At 33.5% G+C, this 15,867-nt stretch overlaps 1 protein-coding gene across 5 annotated transcripts in view; it reads left to right on the forward strand.

The window, feature by feature from the left end:
* Window positions 1-15,867, forward strand: part of EDEM3 (ER degradation enhancing alpha-mannosidase like protein 3) — a 79,507-nt gene that overhangs the window by 12,115 nt on the left and 51,525 nt on the right. For all 5 annotated transcript variants that reach the window (XM_061187541.1, XM_061187542.1, XM_061187544.1 and 2 more), the window contains 5 exons: window positions 5,510-5,610; window positions 6,145-6,184; window positions 10,120-10,232; window positions 11,208-11,361; window positions 14,244-14,378. In XM_061187541.1, coding sequence (XP_061043524.1) covers window positions 5,510-5,610; window positions 6,145-6,184; window positions 10,120-10,232; window positions 11,208-11,361; window positions 14,244-14,378 — 543 coding nt within the window. The remainder of the gene's footprint in view (window positions 1-5,509; window positions 5,611-6,144; window positions 6,185-10,119; window positions 10,233-11,207; window positions 11,362-14,243; window positions 14,379-15,867) is intronic.

Consider the following 15,867-nt stretch of genomic DNA (forward strand, 5'->3'; position numbering starts at 1 on the left):
TTTTTAGCTAGGCACCTGTTCTACTTAATTGATATAGAACTCTTTTATCACCTGAGTTTTATTTTGAGTGATCATTTTTAAAGGTTTTTTTTTCTGGCTCTGAGTCATAGCAGTATGAATTTCTTATCCTTTGTCTTGGCAATACATTGTGAAGAGAAAGCATTACTGTAACCTCAAATAGCCAGGATGTTTGAAGTGTAATACAGCTGTTTATGTGCCATGTATGCATTGCTCTGAATTTATGCAAACCAACTGTAGTTTGCTTTGTGGTTAACCCAAAGAAAAGGCTGTGGTTTTGTTTCTATCCTTAATGTTGAAACGGGGACATAAAGTATTTTTACACCTGGTTCAAAACTCCCTTATTGGATTATTCTGGTTTGCAGTTGCTATTAATATTTTTCTTACCTGGATGAGCTTAGGGTTTGAGTTTATTTCAGACAAAGGTGTTTGTATATGTATGTGTGTGTGTGTTTTGCAAAGCCCTAAAAATAGTAGTATTAAGCTTTATAAGCAGCGGTTTAAAAAAGTTAAGGAGCTCTTTACAATCAAATTAACATTTGAATGATCTCTTACAAAGTACCTTGCAAAATATATCAGCAAGTTTTAAAAAATATTACTTATCTTGAGTTACTTCTAAGTGTTGTTTATATGTGTTAGATATAAAACTGTAAAGCAATAAAAATATTGTGCATTCTGGTAAATCACGGTTCTATTGGAATTAACTGAAAAAGTAGTTAGGAAGTTGACATCTAAAAGACACATGTAAAAATAATTAGGAATTTATACTGAAATATATATATAATATTAATATTATAAAATATTGAATTCAGAATTTAGTAGCTGCATGTGGATTCTAATTATATCAAAACATTTGTTGCCTGGAATCCTTTCCTCAGGAAATAAATCATTGTAGAGCACAGAACTTTTTAAAATACCTAAAGTATTGCAGTCTGCAGTGCTTTTTGTATTTAGTCTACTTTAATTAAAAAAATTTTTTTAATTAATTAATTAATTTTTGGCTACATTGGGTCTTTGTTGCTGCGCACGGGTTTTCTCTAGTTGCAGCGAGCGGGGGCTATTCCTCATTGCGGTGTGCGGGCTTCTCATTGTGGTGGCTTCTCTTGTTGGGGAGCACGGGCTCTAGGCACGTGGGCTCTAGAGCGCAGGCTCAGCAGTTGTGGCACATGGGCCTAGGTGCTCCGTGGCACATGGGATCTTCCCGGACCAGGGCTCGAACCCGTGCCCCCCGCATCGGCAGGCGGATTCTTAACCACTGCACCACCAGGGAAGCCCTTTAATTAAAAAAAATTATTTTTGGTCTTTCCCTTTGTGTTGACCATGTGTTTAGTGTTCCTGACCTCTGTTCTGTTTTTTTGCTGCTAATGTGCTGTGAGTTTGGAATCTAGATAATCGAGTTTAGAGAGAGGCAGTAGGATAGAGTTGGACATTGGGAATCAGGAATATTTTTGCTGAATTTTAAGAATTAAGAATCATATGGACATACAGGTATAGGAGGAACAAGTCATCTTCAAGGTACAAAAGATCAGACTAGTCTTAGAAACTTTGCCAAGGTGATACTTAATGAACAAGAAGGGTGTGGAATAGTATTTTCAAATTTCTGAAGGAAAGAACATACGTTGCAGGCATTTTATAACCATTCAGATTGTTCTTCAAGTGTAAGGCAAGAGCCAGCCTAACCCAGGAATACCAGAGAAATAACAGTACTGATGACACTATTTTCAAATAACTAAACAAAAATAACTTACATGAGAACAAAGTTCAGGCAACCAAGAGATGAATCAAAATAAAAACTCAAGAATGGAGAAGCCAAAGAAAAATGGTGTGCGTTGACTCCATTTAAGTAGAATTCTAACACTAGCAACTGTGGGAATTATGGTTCCAGACCAGAATACAAATGTTATAAACCTTTTAAAATCTTTGTCAAACATTAAAAAATTTCTTTCTGATGAATATAAATGTACAGAGAAATTTTTTAAATAGCTGAAACTGTTATTTAGTATACCATAATTCAAAATATTAGAGACTTTGAAATTTAAAATGTTATTTCTTTGCAAAAACTTCACTAAGTTAGAACAGTGCTTGCCTTGCTTGCCTTCTTCTCATTGTATAACTTAAGATATGGACCATACATCTCTGCTATACCTTGTATAGATGGTATAGAAATTTCAATATTTGGATCAGCTTCAAAAATTTTATCCTTTGCCCTCTGTGTCATGAAATATCTCTGGGAATTCCTTTAATGGGGAGTTTTCTGCAGGCATTATTTCCTCTGCAATGTCTTTATCCTTTTATGTCACAACCACTTTTTTCATCTACGTGGATAATTTGGCCTTCACTAAATTCCTCTGGCTGCATGTCTAGATACTGTTTGAATGGCAGCAGGATCAACATTCCATGGTGAGCTGTTTCTTCTATAACCCCTTTTATGTTCAATTTGAATTTCACTTACAGTGTTATCACTTTTCATTTCTTTGCAAACTTTCATCCTCGTTGGTTAATTTCCTCTTTTGATTATTTATTTTTATAAATTGTCAAACTGTCATGTAGGATTATCAATAGGTGACAAGGAGGCACATAACTTAATGCTTGCTGTCTGTCTGTGAACTAAACAATAGATACACAGTGATCAGTCACTGATTCCACTTTGAAAGAAGTTGTGTGATTGATCACTGATTATTTACATAGTGATCTGTGGATTGAAGAACTAGCATCAAAGTTTGCATTCTGTGCAATTACTTAATAATACAGTGGTACCTGAGATTTGAACTATGTTGTTGAGAGTTTATTTAAGTAAATTGTGGATCTCAATTTGTAAGTGTATAGTGAAAACATGCAAAGTGAAAACTGCCTATAATAATATAATTGATAAAAATCGTAAGTTGAATTGGGGAAAGGTATGAGTATATTAATCCTATTATTGTCAAGTAGTCAATATTGTCTGAAGTTGAAATATGTAAATACAGTGATTCTAGCTTCTAAATGTTTCTCATCGTCACATTTTATTAATTTTAGAAGAATCTTTTAGGGACACTCCCCTGGTGAAGAAAATACAAACTTCAGCAGGTCTTTCTTGTTTCCCACATTTTCTGTTAAGACCCTCAACCAGTAGGTGGAGATATTCTAGTCCAGTTTCATTGAAGCAGCTACCCAACTTAAAGAACCTACTTCACTGGCTTATGGCCATGCATGCAGGGCCAGCAGCATCAAATCTCATACCCTTTGGGCATTAACATATCTCCCACCAAGGCCTGTCTTTTTATTCCTAATGCCCATGTTGTGGTCAGTGCAGCTTCACCTTCTACACTCAGCTATTCAGTTTTGGTACTTGAACATTTCATTCCTCATTCTCAAGCTCAGCTGTGTATTAAAAATAATTTTAAAAATTTATACAACATTTCACTGTGTTTGTAGTAGACAGGAGGGAGGATTCTTGCATGTGCTTCATTATCACCTAGACTAGAAATACTCTGTCATGATCATTCATTAAAAAAAATCTATTCAATAGTATGCCAGACTATAAAGTGCCTATTATTTGAATCGCTCTGTTGTACACCTGAAACTAACATAATTTTGTACATCAACCTATTTCAATTAAAAACTACCTATTAAGAAATATGTGAGACCTAGATGAGGAAACTGAAGTCATAAAAGAAGATCTGAGTTAATATATTGATGTAGTATTCCTAGATTGGAAGATTTAATTGGTAAAGATATCAATTCTCCCCAATTTAGGCTCTTCCAATTAAACTCTCAATGGAATTTTAAGGAAATTTTAAAGTTATCCGGAAGAGTAAACTTGAAAAAGTCATTAAGAAAATTTAAAGAAAATAATTGAGGGGAGTGAATTGCTTAACCAAGTAGCAAGGCATGTTGCAAAGATAGAATGATTAAGATAATGGTTTTGGAGCAGGAAGTAGGTTTGTAGAACAAAGTAGAGGCTACAGAACTGTATGTTTGTATAGATACTTTTGAACTAATAAGCCGTATTTCAAGCAATTAGGGAAAGGATGAGTAGTTTAAAAGGTGGTATATAAGAAATTGGCTATTTGGGGGAACAAATACAGTTACATCCCTATTTCACATCATAAACAAAATTAGATTCCAGGTGGAGTAAATATCTAGACATAAAAAAAATAAAATTATAAGAGTACTGTTTTCAGAGACTCAAGATAGCCTTCTTAACCATGCCTGAAATTTAGAAACTATGAAGAAAGAGACTAATAGATATAACTACATATTTAAAGCTTAAAGTAAAAAGTACCATAAACAAAGTTAAAAGCCAAATGAAAGACAGGAGAAAAATGTTTACTGTGTGTATAACAGTGTATAAGGAGTCTCTTGGCTAATAAGACAACCAATAGAAAATGAACAAAGGGTATAAACAGACATTTCAAAAAAAATAGCAATGGCTAATACAAAAAGATATTTGTCCTCATTAATAATGAAACTTGAGATACCATTTTTTATCGAGGCTATTGGCAAAATGTAAACTATTGATCATCTCCTATGTTAGAGTATTGTAGGAGTGTAAATCGGTGTCTTCAGTTTGATAGTAGCTATCAAAAATTAAATATCCATACCTTCAACCCATTGAGTCTGGCTTTAGGGATTTAATCCATAGAAATACAAGCATATGTACAAAAGACATGGGCATATAGCTGTTTATTGAAGCATTGTTTATACAGTGAAAAATTGAGTTCAACCTGCATGTTCATCAATAGAGGAATAAATAAATAAATTGTAGCATATTCATTCTTTGGAATACTGTGAGGAGCAGGTACTATGAAGTAAGTGTATAGGCTCTGGAGTCAGGTTGCCAGGTTCGAATTCTGGATGCATCATTTACTAGTTGCATGACATAGGCTTACTTAACTTTTCTGGGCCTCAGTTTTCTCATCTATAAAATGGAAATAATTGAATCTGTTTCAGAGGGTTGTGTGATAAATAAAGTATATGGAACAGTGCTTAGAACATATGTACTCAGTAATACTAACTAATATTAAATTATCACTTTGCAGTTATTAAAAAGAATAAAATACATCTGTAAAATTCCAGCATGGAAAACCCCATAGTGATCTAAGTAAACAAATTTTAGGACAGTGTATGCATATGGCATGAGTACCTATTTGTAAATGAAATTTTTAAATGATATATGTGCATGTATTTCAGTGTGTGTGGATAAATCTGGAAGGATAAATGCCAGTTGTAACAGTAATTATCTCTTGGGAGTGAGATTGGGTGGAGGGGAAACGGATTGTCAGATTTTCAAAGAAATATTTTCCTGTGTTTTTTTTCCAAGCATGTATTATATTTATAGCTAAAAAGTTTTTTTTTTTCTTTTAAGGTTCCATACACTGTAAGGATAGTAGAATTTTTGATTAACTTTTATTTTACTTAAAAAAAAAAAAACCTGTGAAAAGTTGTGTTCTCTAAATGATGGGTGCTTTCTCTTGTTTTCCTTAGTGACTCACTGAGATTTTCTTTGCAGGAACATGCGTACCCAGCTGATGAACTCATGCCTTTGACCTGCAGAGGTCGAGTTAGAGGCCAAGAACCAAGTCGGGGTGATGTTGATGATGCCTTGGGAAAGTGAGTATTAACAAAGGGGATGGCATGGCATCTCAGAGTTCCCAAGTCTTAAGACATCTCAGAGGCAGTGTGCAGTTGTATATCTGGGGATTGGTTAAATTTCGAAGACTGCTTTAAGTATTACATTAAGTTCCTTTATTCCTTTCTGGTATCTTTTGTAAAATATTAATCAGTTTACCTCTTGGATCAGTGAAAAGTTGAGTAGTTTGTTAAGATGGATGTAACTTTTAGAATATATAAAGTCATTGATGTGTTATAAGATGTTGATGCTTTAGTATTTTTATTTGCTTTTAAGAGAGCTAATGAATATTTCTGTTCATTTTGAAGGATATGTAGTTATGCTGAACATCAATGTGATGTTAAGGCTTTTCAGGTTCTTTCAGTGTTTTACAAGTTGCACGGCACTGTAGATGCATGGAAGTACTAGTTAATGGAAGCTTCCAGTCAGTAGGATGTAGGTACGTCTGCTTATACATTCATGGATAAGATATTCAGAATTCTAATGTTGTGTATCTCACTATACTTGTTTCTTAGATTTTCCCTGACACTGATTGATTCTTTGGACACTCTTGTGGTAGGTTTGATTCTTCTTGAATTATTTTATAAATTTCTTAATATGTGCACTCAAGTATTACGAATATAATCGTTACACAGTAAGTCTGAAATAGAAGCCTTCAGAATTTAAGATGATTTGATCTTTGCTTCTAAATAAATCTTTCACACTCTTGAGTTGATAATGTCATGTGAATGTCAAGTGAAATTATGTAGAATCATGGAGATACTCAAATAATTTATAGGTATGTCAGCTTATGTGATGGCCCCTTAATCAGGAAATTTGTTTCCCTTTGGACAAGGAGGTTGATGATATTGGAAGAAAGTAATTCTAGAAAATGCCCTTGATATTCTTGTTCCAGAAAGACATGCCACAATCATACTAAAATTGTTAAATTAGAATTTTTATGTATTATGTTCATTAAAAATTTAATTTTTTCTCAGAAGTGATTTTTAGCACCAAGTGATCACTACTTGGCACTCCTTTTAAACCTCTTGGGATACAAAATCATTTAAATTAATTCTAGTTGGGGACAGTTAGTGATGGCAGAGGGGAATGATTGAGTTCCAGATGTCATGATTTCTAAAGGTGGTATCTTTCTAGTTCTTTACTCTCAGATCATTTATGGTATAAAAATTAGGCTTGTTTCAGGATTTTCCTTAAGGCATAGTTCTCAACTTTGAGTTAATGTCTGAAGTATTGATTAATATTTTTTTAAAAAGACGAAAAATCTTTGTGGTGGCAGCAATTTTTCAGAACCTGGCTTTTCTTCCCAGTATTGATTCTACATTCTTCTTTCACTGGGTGATTCTTTTTTCTTTTTCTTTTCTTTTTTAACCAGAGATTGTCAACTATATCAGCACCTTGGGAATATTACCTGTGAAGTTTTAAAAAATATACTTCTCTCCCAAGTTATTCTGATTTAATTTTCCTGGAGTGGGACTGGGCGTTATTATTTATTCCTCTAAAGCTTCTTGTTTATAAAATTCAGCCATGGTTGAGAAGACCTTTTTTGTTGAGAAGACCATGGTTGTTTAGACCTTTTTAGCTGTATCAGGGTTTTGAAAGTTGTGACTTCATTTTTCAGAGATTAAAGGAATGTGTGAACCATATTATAATGACTATGAGAATGAGAGAATATTGTGTACCTTATTTTTGGTTTAGTGGTCCTTATTTTTGGTATAGTGTTCTGCTGTAATAGAAGAGAAAAAGATAAACAAGTATCCCAGGAGGCACAAATTACCACCCTGGGAAACTAATTGGTGTTATTTATTTATAAGTGTAGCTGGATAATGCACATCAGGTCTATCTTGATATGGTAGAGTGAGTGAGGAGCAGTAGCTGTGTATTAGGAAAGACCATAGGTGGACTTAAGTTTGTTTCTCATTCTGTCATGTTGGCTTTATCCTTATATACAGTAGGTTCTCCATCATCTCTCTGTGTAAGCTCTTACTGATTTTTATGAACAGGGACCTCATATTCTCTGTGTTTTTAAAATTTTTATCAGAAATGAAGGAGAAAATGTGGTTCTAGGCTGCATAACTTTCCTATATTTAGAAATCTGTTGGTCTCTAATTGAGCAGCCATTATTATAAAGGTTCTATCCTGCTTTGAAGTTATACCACTTTGACATTGGTTTTCAAAATATGATTCCAGCACCACCAGCATCAGCATCACTTGGCAGCTAGTTAGAAATGCAAATTGTAGGGCCTCATCCCAGACATTATTGAATCAGAAAGTCTGGGAGTAAGGCCCAGCAGTCTGTTTTTTTAACAAGCTTCCAGATGATTCTAATGTATGCTAAGCTTTGAGAACCACTGTGTAATAATGCAGTGCTTTTTAAACTTCAGTGTACTACAAGTCATCTGGGGATCTTGCTAAAATAAAATGCAGATTGTGATCCAGTAGACTGAAGATGGGGCCCAAGGACATGTGTTTCTAGTAAGTTGCCACTTGGTGGTGCTGTTGCTGCTGGTCCGTGGACCACACTTTCAGTAATGTTTGGTGTAACTTGAGTTCTAACTCCTCGTAGCCGGGAGTACCAAGAAGTGATCACCTAATATTGATATGTGACCTTGGCCAAATTATTTAACTTCTCTGGGCCCCTGTTTTCACTTCAGAAGGACCTAGATTAGATATCTAAGATATCTATCAATGGATATCTATTTAAACAGAAGAATTAGAAGAAATTAAAGTAGTTTGGAAGTTTTTTCCTACGTTTAGAAGGAAAGTTATCTTGTACATTTTATCCATACAACTATTAATATTTCTAATTTACTTTGTGATCATTTTTTGATTTGTGGTTTGTTTATTTGAAAATCTTAGAGGACATATCACTTGGGACAGGATGCAACCTTATTGTTTTTATTTTGGTCATACCATAATATGTTAAGTAGAAATTCTATTGTCATAGTTTGATCTTTCAGTTTAAACTCTTGTTCATAATTCTAGCCATCTAGTTTCTATTGATTGTAATGAAGTCAAGCACTAAAACTTTAAATTTACCACTAAATTCAACATTGCCATGAAATCTACAGAAAGAAAGATATTGAACAAATTAGAGATAATGGGGGAAGGGAAGAGACCTGAATTTGTTCTTTGTTATCAGCTAGGTGCTGAAGAAACTCATCAACTAATGGAGCTGTTAGAATGAATTTTTAGCTAATTATGGACAAAGAACTCTCTTCCTATTTTTATTCTCCTTTGAAACAAATAGCATTGGTACTATTCTTGGGAAGAATTCTCGGGAGATAGACTTTGGAGGAATAAAATGAACAAAATGATATTAAGAAGGGGTGTGTGTGTGAGGAGTGAGTAGAACAGTTGTGTTTCCTTCTAGAAGTGATAGAGGGCTGTGCGCGTCTGCATTTGTGGCTGCAGAATTTACACGGACTTTGAGATTAAGAAGGGAAAGCACTCAATTTAAAATCAGGTTTTGTATTATATTTTACTCAAGGCTTACCCTAAATTTTACTTTTACTTGAATTTTAGTCAGACACTCATGGAATGTTTTATACCTAAATTAGAATTTTTAGTGAAGTATCAAATCAAGTGAGAAAGCACTATAAAATATTATCAAACAAAAAGATTAAACAGTCAAGTAAAGGGAAACCACTTTTAATGGACCTGGGATCTAAGTAACATCTACTTGTGCAGCCTTAATTTAGACTGAAAAATTAAAGCAACCTGTGTAATGACAGTGACCCCCTTCATGGAGTTCATTGCAAGCATCCACAGAGCTCTTAACTTAGGATTCTAGACCCTCATGGTAATAATGGTAATAATAGTAATGATATCAAGCACTTAACTAAGTCAGGCGCTCTACTAAAAGTACTTTACATGCATTACCTCATTTAGGAAAACAAACCTATGAGAGTAGGTATTTCCTCTTTTTGTAGATGAAGGAACAGGCTCAGAGATAGAAGTAAGAACCAGAATTCAAATCAGGGCTTGGTCTTGACCCCAACATTGCACTGCCTCCTTAGTTAGGGGCTACGGCATCCATGGGGTGAAGATGGCAAGTGGTGTATGATTTAGGATTGGTTGAAGGATGTGCTTTCTTCTGAGACTAAGCAACTTTTTAAATGATGTTTGGTGAATAGGGTGGTTTTTGTTTTGTTTTGACTTGGAAGCCAAATCCCAGTAGAGCTCACCTCTTGTAGCTCTAAGTCATGGGTCATACACACCAGCTACCAGTTCGGATGATGATTGTTTTAAAGTCCTAGTGATATTTCAGTGTGTCTAAATAAAGATTCCTTGCAATATAAATAAGCATTTAATTTTTTTCAGTTTTAGATAGTATCACATTTTTATAATAGGCTTAAGGGAAAAGTTTTTTGTATGTGTTACTTTTTAGAGTCTTAAGGTATTAACTTGCTATTAGCAGCTCATTTTGAGGGTATTTCTCTATGTCTTGGTCGAAAAGGACTTTGTTTTCAATAATTTTCTTCTCCTAGGTATTAAATAAAACTAAAGAATTTGAAGATGCGGTGAGAAAAGTTTTAAGAGATGTTAATTTAGATAATGATGTAGTTGTATCAGTCTTTGAAACAAACATCAGAGTTCTTGGGTAAGTATGTGAGACGACACTAAAGCTCTAATTTTAATAACAAAACAGCCAAGGGTACACTCTTTATTTCTTGATGGTTATAAAGCAAGAAATTTCTTATGTTTAAAAGATAAAAGTTGGGGTATTATAAAACACAGAGTCTGTGGGATGACCCTGCATTACATGAGGCACAGAGAGCAACAGGGAATAGTTGTAGACTCAAATCAAAGGCAATCTTTGTTTGTTGTTAAAAAAGGACTGACTATATAGGTCTAATATTTGAGTATTAGCTATGTCGCAGGTTTTTCGCCAGATTATCTAGTTTACTAACCTTAACCAGCACCTCTTCAAGCCAAATGAAACTGAATTTATAGGATTACCTTTGAACTAAACAGTTTGAAATATTCTTGGAACACAGAAATTACAGGATTTATTAATTCACGTTTCAACATGTAGTTTTATATTTAATGGTTACTTTTGTGTTATTGTAACTCATTTCCTTTTTCAGACAAAGTGAATCTATTCTTCAGTTAAATTTAAGAAATAGTTTTGTAGTTTTTCACGGAGTGTATTAGTCTATTACATTTAATACAGAGTGGGGAGTTGGTTTTTTTTTAATGTTATGCTAAGAGTCAAGAGATTTCATGATGCTATAATTAAATTTAAAATTTCTTAAAATCAAATCTGTTAAATTTGTTAAGATAAATGATTTCTAGGATGTTTTTTATTTTAAGAAAATTTAAGGTATTTAAGAATGCCAAACACTTTACAACAGATAAAACATCTGATTTTTTTTTTTTTTTTTTTTTTTTAATACTGGCTATGTAATACGGTTTGCCACAAAATGAGTAGCCAGAGTTAGGGAAAAAGTTAAGTTCTTCTGTGATCTTTCCTTATGTACTCTAAATTGTTGATAATAAGATACCCACATCTTTTTAGGTGATGATGTTTAAGTATCTGTACAATGTGGCTAATGTTTCACCTCTGTGATTTTAGGGGTCTTTTGGGTGGACACTCATTGGCCATCATGCTGAAAGAAAAAGGCGAGTACATGCAGTGGTACAATGATGAACTTCTCCAAATGGCAAAGCAATTGGGTTACAAACTTTTACCAGCTTTCAATACTACCAGTGGCCTTCCTTATCCAAGAGTAAGTAATTCTGAAAAATATGGCGGTCTTTGTCTACTTCTTCGCTATTATAAAAAAATCAATTTTTGTGATCCAGCCATTGTTCCTCACCTGCTTGAGGCTGGAAAAAAAATGCTTCAAGCTATGTAAGAAATTTATATTGACATTTCAGTTAATTTGCATTTGAATGGTGTGAGAATTTAGTTAAAGCCTTTTATGTGTCATTGCATAACACAATAGATTATGCTGCAGAAGGAAGAAACGGATGCCAGACTGGAATTTGGGCACAGAATTATTTGTGCAGAAGATATGGTGGAAGCAGTAAGAGTAGGTGTTAACTCTCCAGAGGAGAGGGTATAAAGAGAATATAGAACAGAGAGGAATGAGGAGGAAGTAGAGCAGTGAAAAGGAGATTGTTCGGAGACTGAGGAGGAGAACCACAGAGTAGTGTAAGGTATTATAAATTCCTAAAAAGAGAGTTTCAAAAGGAGATGTTCCAGCAAACATTAGGAGAATTAGGTGCAAACAGAGCCTTGAAGGATATAATGTGGCAGAATAAAGGGGGAAGAAGGATTCAAAGTAGGTGAAAGTATAGGACCATTCATTTTGAGATTTCCTCTATGTTGGTAGTTAAAGAGAGTTGGCAGCAGAGTCAGTTGAGGGAGTTTTGTTGTTTTCTCCCCAAGAAAATTTTATATTTAGGACAGAGGGAAAGAAGCCATTGAGATGGAAAGAACTCTCTCCTGATATATTTCATTCTTTATTAACACTATTACTCTTTCCCTCTTATCCAGGCCAGACACCTCAGCCATTACCAAGCTCTATTAATTTTTTTCTCTTTTTACTGCTGCTATGCTTGTTGAAACTAATATAATTTTATTCCTAAGCTATTATAAATACCTATTTTACTCTTTTCTCTCTGGTTTTTGCTTCAGAGACTTAAAAAATTAATCTTACTAAAACATAACTTTTATCAAATTACTCTACCCTCAGAATTGTACTGACTCTGCCTGTTGCACTGAATGTCCTTTAACTTTCAGGTTTCTTTATGGTTTGGCAATAGACTTTCTTTCTGAAGTTCTTTCATACCCCATACTCCAATGAAACGAATGTCCCATTTCAGCCAAAATAATCTATTTGTGTTCCCCAAAACACCTAGGGATTTTTTGTTTTTGTTTTTGTTTTTGTTTTCATTTCCATGCCTTTTGGCTTGCTGGAGTAACTTCTCTACCAATATAAATAAGACTCATTTCCTCCATCAAGAAATCTCTGACTGGAGATCCAGCATGATATAGCGTGCTTTTCAAATGGGGAGGTCGCAGCTCATTCGTTTACCCATTGATTTAGTGGATCGTGACCAGCACCATTTTTTAATTTTTTTTTTAAGAAACAGACTAGTATTAAATTTCTTATTTAAATTTCTAGTTTGTGATATTTTTAAACAGCTCTTCTTTGAATATCCTTATATACATCTTTTTAACTTATTTCTCCCTTAGGATAAATTACTAGAAGAGAAAATAATAAGTCATAAAACGGGGAGAGCTTTTTAAGGCTTTGTGTACTTACTGATCAGTTGCTCTCCAGAAAGGTTCTACTTTTATACTTCCTGTGTTGTGTAAAAGTGCATGTGTTGTACTGCTGCCCACACTGTATATTATGATTCTTTTGCCAATTTAAGGAGGAAAAAAATGAAAACATGTTCTAATTTGAAATTTCTTTGCTTGTGTGGTTTAAAATTTGAAATTTCTTTGCTTATTAGTGTGGTTTAAACTTGTTTGTTAATCTTTTTGTTTTCTTAGCATATTAAAATTGAAAGCAAAGTTATTTTAAACCATCTAGATGTTTATTTAATTGAATTTACTTTTAGTAAATATTTTTAGTTTTTGTTATAAATGGAGGCGCTGAATTTTGACGAATCTGGCATGTCTTCACTTTTGCCATAACATGAGAAGCAGACAAGAAATTGAAACAGAAGCTACTAACAGCATTATAGTAAAAGAAAGAAAATTGTATTATTTTCTTATCCTCTGAAGTATCAAGAAAATTTTAAAGATTGTTTTTTTAGAAGAGGACTATAGGTAGAAAATAACTGCCTTCCCATCCTTTCTTAAACACACTTAGTAAATACTTCTTTTGCTCATGAAAATTTGTACAATCAACCTCTCTTGGATATGAATACATAATTGATAGCATTTGCATTAATGGGTTTAACTCAGAAGTGTTTGCTGGACAGAAATGCTATTGTAATAGTCAATGGTCATTTTTTAAACTCACGTAAAACCTCACAGCTAGTTTCTGGTCAGGTTGGTTCTGGTTAATCCAGGTTTATATTGTGGTATTATTTGGCCGGCTGAAAAATTTTTCTTTGTGTTATTTGTTAGTCTATCAGCAAGGTAATATACTCTATATTTCAAAATTATTTAAACCTGTAAATAAAATTTTAATATCCTTTAAAATATATACTATAACTTAATTAGTTTTTTCTCTGTGAAAGACTATTTAATATAGTACTGCTTTTTCACAAATTCTCAATTAAACCTAATTTCTTTTAGGACTGGTATGGTTTCCTATTCTGGTACTAACTAGTTCAAACTGTCCAGAGAACAGGGTTGTTATAGAAGGTACTTCCTCTGTGTAATTATTATAATGATACTGAATTTTGATATCATTGAGGAAGGAGCTAAGTGAAAACTTATTTATCCCATGAATATTATGTGCTTAGAATGTGCTTCCCTAGATGTTAATTGGAAAGTCACAGTGATCATCAGATAAAGTTTCAGTGTTTAGTTATTTTATCAGTTATTTTCATGACTTGATTAAAAGTCTTGATTGAAAAATGGTTTCTTATCCAGAAGTCATTATCTCTTGATAATTGCTAATGATAATCTTCTGATTTTATTTAGATTAATTTAAAGTTTGGTATCAGAAAACCGGAAGCTCGGACAGGAACCGAAACAGATACCTGTACAGCTTGTGCAGGTACCTTGATCCTTGAGTTTGCTGCTTTAAGTCGATTCACAGGAGCAACGATATTTGAGGTTTGCTTTTCATAGTCTTTGATTTCCTGGGTATTGGGCATAACTAACTTTATAGCTTTTCTTCATTGATCAAGTATTAAGATAATGAACTGGATGATTTCTGTTATTTTAGTGAACTTTTTGTCTAAATTCCAGCACATAGTTTTTAATTGTGAAAAACATAGAAGTTATATTAAGTACAACTTTGCATTTTGTTCACGAACTATAAAGTAAATTTTTAGATTTATTCTTACAAAATGTTTTAGCCATATTACTTATATGAAATTTGATATCACAAATGTCTTACATGAAATACTATCTCTGTGTTTTATTGTTAGACTTCTAGATGGTCTATTTCATTTCTGAAAACTTCACTAATCTTCTAAAACATAGTGAAATTTTTGCACTTAAGTCTCATTGAGTTTGTTTTTTGCACTTAAGTCTCATCTGTAAGTTTGTTTACTCCAAGGGGAAATATTATTCGTCATCCAAAGACTTAATATCCCCCGAATAGTTTGTTGTGGACTAGCTATGTCTTGCACTTTTTATTTTAGCTAATTGTTTAACCATGTCGTTGGAGTGCAATAGTAACAGCCAATTTTTCAAACATATAACTTAGAAGAATTTTTTAAAATTCAGCAAATGGTACACATAGAACAATCATAAATAGGGACTATATGCTAGCATTAGAGACCTTGGATCTGAGTGTAAATAAAACAAGTTAAATGGTCTTTGTGTGGTTGTATGTTCAAAGTATCTTAAGGACAAGTTTATCTTGTTTGGTTTAATTTTTGTTCTATAACTTGCTGACTGATATTTTCCCTTCATTTACAAAAACGTCATTTTTGCATACTTTCTAATTTAATTTGCCCTACAGACTCTGAGATACTGATGCATTTACACGTGAGGAAAGTGAGGTTCAAAGATATTTGACTAAAGGGTGAATGAGTGGAAACAGAATTAGAATCCATGCCTTTCTGAATTCAAAGCCCAACCTTTTTTCACTGGGTTATTTTATATTTTAAAACTGTGATTTTTCTTTAACTTCTTGAATGTACAGTGATTTATTATGAGAGAAGCAACCTAATGCAATTGACAGAGACTCAAGCTAATACAGGGCTGGTAAACTACAGTCTGAGGTGAAATCCAGCCACTGCCTGTTTTTGTAAATAAAGTTTTATTGGAACACAGCCATGCTCATTTATTTATTTTTGTCTATGGCTGTATTTGTGCTACAGTGGCAGAGTTGAGTAATTGTGACAGTGACTGAATGGCCCATAATGCCTAAAGTATTTACTGTCTGGCCCTTGTCAGAAAAAAGTTTGTTGACTTTTTGGTCTAATATATTGCTATATAAAGAGATCCGAATTCTCATTAGTTGTCTTATAATTCAGTTTTAAACTTTTGTTAAATCTTTGATTTCACTGGGCCTCTTTCCTTAACTATAAGATAGGAATAGGGAAATGTAATCTTTATGAAACTTTCCAGCTCTGAAATTATACCATTAAGT

This window comes from Eubalaena glacialis, chromosome 3 (assembly GCF_028564815.1).
Source record: "Eubalaena glacialis isolate mEubGla1 chromosome 3, mEubGla1.1.hap2.+ XY, whole genome shotgun sequence".
Classification (NCBI taxonomy): Eukaryota; Metazoa; Chordata; class Mammalia; order Artiodactyla; family Balaenidae; genus Eubalaena; species Eubalaena glacialis.